This window comes from Benincasa hispida, chromosome 1 (assembly GCF_009727055.1).
Source record: "Benincasa hispida cultivar B227 chromosome 1, ASM972705v1, whole genome shotgun sequence".
Classification (NCBI taxonomy): domain Eukaryota; kingdom Viridiplantae; phylum Streptophyta; class Magnoliopsida; order Cucurbitales; family Cucurbitaceae; genus Benincasa; species Benincasa hispida.
Window position 1 is genome coordinate 24,435,705 of NC_052349.1, and position 10,256 is coordinate 24,445,960.

Genomic DNA, 10,256 nt, shown 5'->3' on the forward strand with positions numbered 1-10,256 from the left:
GGTACAAATTTTCAAAGCTAGACTGCAAAGGGTTAAACCTAGAGGGAAGGGGTTGACTATGAGGAAATTTTTTCCCTGTTATTATGCTTAAGTCTATAAGGATTCTCTAATCCATAGCCACATATTATGACTATGATATATGGAAAATGAATATCAAGATTGACTTTTTGAATGAAAATCTTGAAGAGAGCATATTTATGTCTCAGCCCGAGGGGTTCGTAGCCCATGGTCAGGAGTAAAAAGTTTGCAAGCTGAATCGATTCATTTATTGGTTGAAGCAGGCATCTAGATTTTGAAACATTAGATTTAATACTGCTATCAAATCTTTTGGTTTTGATCAGAACGTTGATGAACCTTGTGTCTACAAGAAAATCATCAATGGTAAAGTAGCTTTCTTAGTACTTTATGTGGACGATATTTTACTGAAGCATAGTTCATTACTCTATTTGAGGCAGTCAAGGAAGGCCATGGCTAAGAGGTTTATTACAAAACTATGGTATCACACAAACAACAGTAAAGATTTTTTTGTGATAACCAGAGTACCATACATCTTTCTAAAAATCCACAATATCACAATCGTACAAAACACATAGATGTAAAATACCACTTAATCATGGAGCAAATGGAAGAGGGAAAGATTGAACTTATCAAAGTTCATACCTCTGATAATGCCTCAGACATGCTGACAAAGATAGTCCTTCAGCTCAAGCTTCGAAAGTGTCTTGATATCATCAAGTTTGAGCTACCTGAAAAAGGTTAGAAGAAAAGAGATCAGAAAGGAGAAGCTGTGTGAAACCTGAATCTCAATTTCCCTACTTAAGCAGGTACTTAAGGGACTGAATTAAGTGAAAGTTAAATCCTATGTTGGAGAGAAGGAAATTTCTAAGTGTTGAATAGATTTTCCTTGAGTAGCTTTGAGTTGAGCCTTAACTAGTGAAATTTGACTAAGTATGAAGTAAAAAAGAAACCATATGTGTGGTGTTAGGATACATTAAATGCATGAGATGAGGCTAAGTTTGTAGAGGTTAAAAGGAGTTAAGCATTGAAGCTAAGGACAACCATGTGTTGAGCTTGTGAGGTTTGAACGCATGTTGGCCGATGCGTTGGAAAGAGGCATTGCCCAAAGGTTGCTCATGCGTTGAGGATACGTGAGCGAGAGCGAGAGAGCTAGACAATGAGCACAAGGCGTTGGGCGGACGGTTGCGTAGCTACATGATACACATCTAGATGTGTATAAGAGACAGGGCCGAAGCATTGGTAAGAGGCATTGCCCAAAGGTTTCTCATGCGTTGGTATAATAAGAGGCTAAGTGAGCGAGAGCGAGAGAGCTAGACAATGAGCACAAGGCGTTGGGCGGACGGTTGCGTAGCTACATGGTGCTAAATGATGCACTAAACGATAGCACTACACGATCAATATAAGCGCTAGACGATAGCACTAGACGATAGTGCTAAACGATGAGCTTGGGTTCTAAAAGATAAACGTTGACACTAGACAATGCGATAAGCGCGAAAGCTAGGTGATAGATGCAAGCACTACATAATGGCGCTACACGATGAGCATGAGCGCTACATGATAGGCGAAGTGCTAGACGATGGGCATTGTGCAATAGAAGTAGACGCTACAATGGCGCTACATGATAAGTGGACGCGCTAAACAATGGGCGTAATGCATTAGATGATAGGCATCAGTGCTACACGATAAGCGACAGTGAAAGCTACACAATAGGCGTAGGAGCTATGCAATAGGCTATGCGTTAGACGATAAGCGACAACGAGATCGTTAATAGTGATAGATCATTAGATAATGGAGCTATGCGATGGGGCGTAGACGTTATGCGATGGGCACAGACACTAGACGATTGGCAACAGCGAGAGGGCTGGATGATGAACAACAACAAGAGGGCTGGATGTTAAGCGATAGCAAGAGATTAACTAAACGATGGAGCTAGATGAGTACAAGAGCCATATAATGGACTAGATGATTGGCTAAGTGTTTATGCGGTGTTGAGGCTTGGGTTAAGCAACCCTGATGAATTCATCAGAATAAGTGGCTGAACCGAGAGGAGGTTGAGCTTGAGTTAAAAGAAGGTGGACAAATAGAGTTTCATGCAAGGAAGACTTATTCATGAGGAAGACAACTCAAACATCATGCAAGTAGGTGAGTGGCATCGAAGTAGGTGAATAGCAAGGAAGTAGGTGGTGGCACAGCTTAGTGTAAACACTCCAAAAGTTGCTAAAGTAGGAGGTGTCTTGCATTAGAAGCCTTAAGAAATGAGAAGGATCGGTTCTTTTGGCCTATAAATACCACCTCAAAGTGACTCTTCAGCTCATAACACAAATTCTCTTCAAAGAACAATAGGAAGAGTGTTTGAGAGCAGATTCGGAGGAAAACCATGCGTTTCCAAGAGGAGGAGATGCTATCGGATAGTGAGGTTTGGAAGTAGCATCAACTTGGGATGAGGAGTTCTCCCAGACTACTTGTGCATTTTGAGTGATTCCAAAGCCACCTGAAAACTCTGAAAGTCTAGTTTTCAAGGTAGGGCTGCCAGAGAATAAGCTACAAGGAATCAAGCTGGAGAATGAGGAAAAGACAGAATGGTCGAGCTCTCGGGTAAGCTTAGGCCAGTCTTGATGATTTGAGAATTTCGGCCAAACCACGAGGAGTTATGATCTAAGAAATTAAGGTAAGCTTTCTAAGACATTTTAGAGCATGTTTGTAAAGGAAGTATCTCGAAATAAGGCTTGAAACTATGAGTAATCTGAGATTAAAATTGAATCTAGAATTTAGGGTTAAAAAGGGAGCCCGAGGAAATCAAAGAACTTCTAAAAAGAAAGGTTCATACCTTACCAAGGTGAGTGGTAATTTCCTTTAAGTCTTAAGCATATCTTTTAGAGCATATGTATATGCTTATGTTGAATGAGTAATTAGCATGAGATTGAGAATATGTGATCGGAATGGTCAGGGGGTCAATAGACCTAATTCCTGAGCCCTAAGCGGGACCTCACGGGATGGTCAGGGAACCAAGATGTCTAGTTTCTGAGCCTGTGGGAGGAACCTCGTATGGGATGGTCAGAGGGCCAATAGGCCTAGCTTCTGAGCCCATAGGCGGGGATCTATGTGCACATAGGAAACATAGGGAATGCAAGAGAGTAAACGTTTATGACTAATATCAGTTTAACTATCTACCGTGCGTGTAGATAGAGTTGAGAACAAACTCATTCAAGGCTGAGGTTTGAATGTTAACCTTGTATTTGTGATATGCTTTATTACTATGAGTTGAAATAGACTCTAGAAGTTGCTTACACTCATTGAGCTTCTTGAAGCTCATTCTTTATTTTTATATTTTTCTTCCCAGGTAGCAAAAGGTGAGAAGTTCTAGGGTTCTGCTAAGGTCAAGGTCTGCCACAGCCATAGTCACACTTCTGATTTTAGAGTTGTTAATGTAAACTTTGTAGTTAAGCCTGAGAGTTATATAAATATTGTACTGTTTATAATAAAATGAGCTTAATCAAACAGTTGTTGTTTACATCTTTGGCTTAAAGTTTTATGAGAGTAAAGAGTTCAAATGGGCAATAGGTATCACAAAAGGGTGGTATCTATGGTTCTTCACGCCTCTCCTCGAGCTCAAAAGGCGGGCTCGGGGTGGGGTGTGACAAACTGAGTATTAATCAACAAAATGTTAATTTCAAGATGGAGAATTGTAAAGCAGAAGATATTACTGTGAAATCAACCAATTATTTTTTTACAGTTAAAAACTCTTAATAACATGTAAATCTTATATATAAAGGATATTAAAATCTATGAGTGTAATCAGAGAGATAGAAACGTATCTGCTTTCATTTAGCCCTGTATTTTCTCCAAGTAATCATCAATGACAGCTCCTTTCATGGACCTAGGCTTAATTGGCTGAACCATGTTAAAACCTTGGTCTTTTCTTCCTCTTTCTGATCTTGCATGCTTTAAAACTCCAAAGAATTACCTTGATCCTCATCCTCTTTTCTTCTTTCTACTTGCTAGAACATTTTCGTACAGAGAGAGTTGAGTGAGAGAAGTAATTTTGGGATTCTGATCAGATTGAAATCGATTGATAGAGAGAAAGTTTTCTACTTTACGTGTTGCAGCTTCTTTGATTCGAGGCCATCTCAAGTTCACACATTGCAGTAGACAATCTCCCCTCAATTTGGTCAGACTTGCTTTTGAGCCTCAGCGAATTGAAACAAAGCCCAACAAGATGTTTTCACAAAGGCTTTATCATCCAAAGTTTTTCTTCCTTTGATGTCCAAGATGGGTGTGATGAATATTCACTCTCTATATTGACGGAGAGTATTACGGGTGTATAAGGGATACAAGGATATTGTTGTACTTTTATTTCTATTGTAATCTTGGTGTATAAGGTCGTATTGTACTCTTCAATATTGAGTATATATATATTATTTGACTGGTTAGTTTGATCATTGACCCAAGTTATTTACTTTTGGTTGGGTTATTTGTAAGTTCTGGTATTTAATTTAAAAAGAGACAGTTAAGAAAGAAGTTTATCGTAGAACATGGGTTCTATATTAAAACTAATTAGTAATGAGAGGAACAAAGAGTGTAAACTATTTCAATTTTTATAAAGTGTGATTCTCAATATGCCTTTAAGGTTGTCTATTTCTTTGGCTACCACAATTCTCGTATTTGATTTGCTTCATAGACCAAATACCCATAGACTCTAATATTATATTAGATAACATGAAGTTTCATCTTGAAACTAATTAAGCATGGAAGAGGAAATTAAATAGGTAGTTAAAATAATTTACCTAATCAATTCTTTAAAAAAAAATTAATTATTTCAATTTTTAAAGTGTTTTTTATTATTAAAAAATTGTAAAATGAAAAATGATAATCTAAAATCACTCAATAAATATTTATTGGATTGGATGCACTTTATATTATTATTATTATTATTATTATTAGAACATCAAAATCTACAAATTGCACTTCTATACAACAAATTTTCAAGGTACACTCAAAAGTTGAAACTGAGTACATAGTTAAAAACATTCACTGCAAAATTCATTGAATGTAAGTTTGGCCTTCCAACTTGACACATTCTTTCTACAAAGGATACATATACAATCTACATGGAATGCATGAGATGTATTAACAAACTGCAGCGTGCATTTCTAGCAACCGATTCACATTGTACATTGTTGGTCGTGATTGCGGGTTCGTTTGCACACACGAGATCGCTAGATTCATTATCAAAGATAGTTCGTTTATGATCTTTTGCATTTGAGGAAACGGTAGACGAGAGTCTAAAATGTCTTTTAGATCAATGTTGTTTCCTGATGAAGAATGCAACGTAAGAATGAAATCTTTTGTATACTTTCCTACTAATACTTCAAGTGCTACAACACCGAAACTATAGACATCGCATTTTTCAGTTGCCATCGTCGTATATGTAAGCTCTGCATATCAAATTTATAATATATGAATAGTTATTATTTGAAGAATAGTGTCTTGGAGTAACATGTGGAAAAAAATGCTTTTTAAATAAAATCGTCCATGAGTTCTTCTGGAAAAATTAATAATTTGAAGTGTTTTCGGTATAGTTTGTCTAATATTTTAGATGATAAAAAATATTTTTTTAAAAAAAATAATAAATAAGTAGACCACTATATAAAATTTGGATTAATGTAAAAGCTATTTTTGAAGAAACTCGTGAGAAGTAGATTGTTAAAAAATGACTATTTAAATTAATCTTTAGTTTCTTAAGTTATTTTATATTTAGGGTAATTCTTTTAAATGTCAAAATTATTCAAAATATTTTTAAATATGAAAAAATGTTATCTAGATAGTCATAGATGTATATCATTATCTATCATTGATAGGCACATTTTACTATATTTATAAATAAATTGACTCATTTTTCTATATTAAAAAAAATATTTTTATTTAAAATAGTTTTAAAAAAACAAAAAGAAAACACTTTTATTAATCTAAAGCCACTTTAGGAGCTATTCTAAGCAAACTTAGAATTATTTCTTTTTCTTTAAGATATTTATAGAAAAATTTAAAACCAAATTTATTCAAATAAGTTATGATCTATTAGACAATTACTTATAAACATGTTCTTAATATTAATTTTTTTCACTATAAGTAGGTGTATCTGTAAATTTCTATTTAGCTATGCTCAAATTCAGTCATATTTTTATTTTTTATACTAAATATATTTCGAGGAATGTCATTTAATCGCCTTAAATTTATTTATTTTTAAGAATCAACCCTCTAGTGTTTGTTCAGAAAGGTTTTTAAATTAATCCAATTTGTTGGAGCACTTTTTATTTATTACAATTTCTTAGAAAACTACTTTTCACCGACCAAAATTATTCAAATAAACTATACTAAATACACTTCAAGTTATTAATTATTAAAAAAAATATATGAGTGGTAGAATTAAAATTGAACACATTTAGTTTTTTTTTTTTTTTTTTTTTTTTGACAATTTTGAACTAATTTAGTTTTAAACACAACAATTAAGCATAGTCATGGCTTTCAAATAGGAAATAATCTTTTCATATTTCCATACTAAATGTAGACTTCTTAAACCATGTGAATTCTTTGAGCTCTCATTTTGTGACTATTTGGTTTTTGGTTTTTGGTTTTGAAAATTAAGTCTATAAACACTATTGTACCTCCAAATTTCTTCATTTGTTATCTACTCTTCAACAATGGTTTAAAAATCCAAGCCAAATTATAAAAGCTAAAAAAAGTAGGCCCCGTTTGGAACAATTTTATTATTATTTTTTTTTAGTTTTTAAAATTATGTCTATAGAAACATTACTTTCACCTCCAAATTTATTTTTTTTGTTATATACTTTCTACCAATTATTTAAAAAATCAAGTAAAATTTTGGAAACTAAAAAAGTAGTTTTAAAATATTTTTTTTTGTTTTTGGAATTTAGCTAAGAATTCAACTATTATACATGATGCAAATCATAGTAATAAATGGAGAGAAGATAGACTTAATTTTAAAAAAAATAAAAACTAAAAACTAAATGGTTACAAAATAGTTTGTTTTTGTTTTTGAAATTTGGTTAAGAGTTCAACCAATCGTACTTAAGAAGATGCAAATCGTTGTAAGAAATAAGAAGTAAATAAACTTAATTTTCAAAGACCAAAAACAAAAAAAACGAAATAATTATGAAATGGAGCTAAATAGTTTTAAAGAGGAGTAAAATCCTTCCAAATATAAAAATTTTAACTAAGTTTCAAAGCATTGAAAGTTCATATGATTCAATTGAAAACTTGTAGATGCAAAGCCTATGTGAGATCATACACACCTGGAGCGATGTAGCCACTCGTGCCTGAAACCATGGTCGAGTTCGACGGATTGACCTTAAACAACGTTGCAGTCGCGAAATCCGAAACGCGGGGTTCAAATTTCGTGTCGATTAAGACGTTGTTGCTCGTTAAATTTTGATGTATAATCGGAGGCTTACAATTGTGATGCAGAAACGAAAGCGCCCGGGCTGTGCCTTTCACTGCTTGGATCCTGTTTAACCAATCTAGCTCTATTGCTTCTTTTGCATTGCTCAGTATATGAGCTAAACTTCCTCTATTTTCAATGTAATCATAAACCAAAAATGTATGAACCTTTTTACAACAAAATCCCAAAAGTCTCACAATGTTCCCATGTCTTATTTCTGTTAGACCCCTTGCTTCCTTTCTAAAACTATTCCAATTCTCGATCCCGGTCATTTCATCGTCGTCCAATGAGTAATATAGCTTCTTCACTGCAAATACCGCACCGCCGGACATTTCAGCTTTGTAAACCTTCCCTGATCCTCCCTCTCTTATGCAATACTCATCATCAAAATCCTTTGTAGCTTCAACTATGTTGGAATACACAGCTTTACCATTGAAGAAATACCATACGTCTCGAAACCTCGTTGTCGTCCTCTCCTTCACTAACGTCGTGTTCCAATCCGAGATGTGCTCCGTTTTCTTACATAGGACATAAGTAACAGTTCCATAAAGTACTAAACAAATCAACACTGCTCCTACTAAAGTAAGAATGAGGATTGTTACGAGCTTCTTCTCTTGCGTAGTTCCCCCATTGTCGTCCGATTCGTTGTGATCATCGTTGCAACTCGGCAACCCTTCGATATTGTTTCCACATAAGCCTTTGTTGTTACTAAATGCAGATGCATTAGCTCTACTAAAGATGCCTTCATCAGGAAGAGGGCCTTCAAGATTGTTATATGAAAGATCAATGGAAACCAAACTGACCATTGTGCCTAAGGAGTTTGGAACAGAGCCAGAGAGATTGTTATGAGACAAATTCAAATTCTCTAAGCATTTGAGATTCCCTAAACTTGAAGGAATTTCACCACTTAGTGAATTAGTACTCAAATCTAACCTTGTTTGTATACTATCAAGGATCCCAATGCTATATGGGATTGAACCATTAAACTGATTCCCTCTCAAGCTTAAATATTGCAGCCTAGAAAGATCAGCTATTTCAGAAGGAATGGATCCACTTAACATATTCTTGGAAAGTTCAAGAGATTGAAGATTGCTCAAGCTTCCTATTCCGGTAGGTAGCGACCCGGAAAACCGATTGTGGCTTAGTCCAAGCACCGATAGTTTCGACAAATTCCCGATACTTTTCGGTATGAATCCAGAGAGATTATTGAAAGAGAGTTCAAGTTCAACTAAATTCTTCAACTTAGTTATCTCTTCAGGAATCTCACCACTTATCTTATTACCATCAATCCTCAAAAGGGTCAAGTTCTTGTTATCTCCCCAGTTAGGAGATAGCCTTCCTTCCAACTGATTGTAGCCTAAATCAATGTAATTAAGACTCGGGTAAACTCCGAAATCTCGATCCAACAATCCGGTTAAGCTGTTGTTTTGCATCAAAACTCTGAACAAACTAGTACAATTTTTCAAACTTGAAGGAATAGGACCTGAAAACCTATTGTGTGCTGTTGAGAAATTAACAAGTTTTCCTCCTTTACATATTTCTGGTGGTAAATTACCATGGAAAAAATTCTGAGCAAAATGAACAACCGTTAAAGATGACACATATCCCAAATTTTGTGGCACTTCACCAGATAAATCATTGATGAACAAACGTAAATCAGTTAAGTTCCTCAAATCTCCAATACTTTTAGGGATTTCACCATAGAAATAATTAACATTTAAACGAAGAACGTTTAAATTACTTAAATTCCCTATTGATTGAGGTATTTCACCAGAGAATTGGCTTCTATCGAAAGCAATCAAATTCAAAGACTTCACATTCCCAATTTCTTCAGGTACTTTGCCTTGAAGCAGAGTATCTTGAAGCAAGAAATTCTTTAAACTTTTCAACCCAATATTTGAATTACTAAACCCATCTGGGAAAAGACGAGAATCCAAAGACCCAGTAATGAAATTTCGAGATAAATCAAGTTCAAGAAGTTGAGTAAGATTTGCAAGAGAAAGAGGAATAGTTGAATTGAAACAATTAGTGGAAAGATCAAGATATTGAAGCTTTGAAAGAACTCCAATGGAAGATGGTATCAAACCAGAGAGTTTATTTACTTTGAGATCAAGAATGATTAGGCTTGAAAAACAAGAGAAATTCAATTTCTCAAGAGTACCTGTTAAACCAGTGTAAGCCAAATCAATTTCATTCACATTCCCTTCATTATTGCATATGATTCCTTTCCATTGACATGGGTTCAAAACAGAGGAATTTTGAGTTGAAGTTTCATCAACCCATGAATCTAAAATTGCTTGTTGTGGAAGGCTTTGTTTCCATCTCAAAAGAGCCTCAGCTTCCATTGATGAACCTTCAATGGTTTTGAAAAGAGAAAGAAGAAGCAAAAATGTAGTTTTAAATGAAACAGAGAGCAATTGTTTCTTTTGGTTTGCCATGTTATGATTTTTCTTGGGATTTTGGATCAAAATTGTAAGATCATATAGGAGAATGAAATGGACCCAATTGTTATTTGTTAATGAATTTTTGTTTAAACTAATGAAATTGTAGCTTTCAAAGCTATATTGAAATAAAATTTTTGCATCAACTACTTGTTTTTGGCCTTTTTTCAGTTACATATTCAAACTTCTACCTAAAATAGTGATGGATGGTTTATTTATTAAGTTATGTTCGGATCGGTTGTTTTTAACGTTATTATCCAGTTTTTGCTTTTTTGTTTTGTCATCTATATTTAAATTATTTGTTCATATGTTTACTTTCAAAAAGACTACAATTATGCACT

The 10,256-nt window shown here is 34.4% G+C and overlaps 1 protein-coding gene across 1 annotated transcript; it reads right to left on the bottom strand.

Annotated features, from left to right (window-relative positions):
* Positions 1-4,932: 4,932 nt before the first annotated feature.
* Positions 4,933-9,965, bottom strand: LOC120091296 (MDIS1-interacting receptor like kinase 2-like). Its single transcript, XM_039049271.1, has 2 exons — positions 7,329-9,965; positions 4,933-5,453 (listed from the first exon to the last, which is right to left on the bottom strand). The coding sequence occupies exons 1-2, from the start codon at positions 9,910-9,912 to the stop codon at positions 5,146-5,148; spliced, it is 2,892 nt and encodes a 963-aa protein (XP_038905199.1). The 5' UTR covers positions 9,913-9,965; the 3' UTR covers positions 4,933-5,145.
* Between the last annotated feature and the right edge of the window lie 291 nt (positions 9,966-10,256).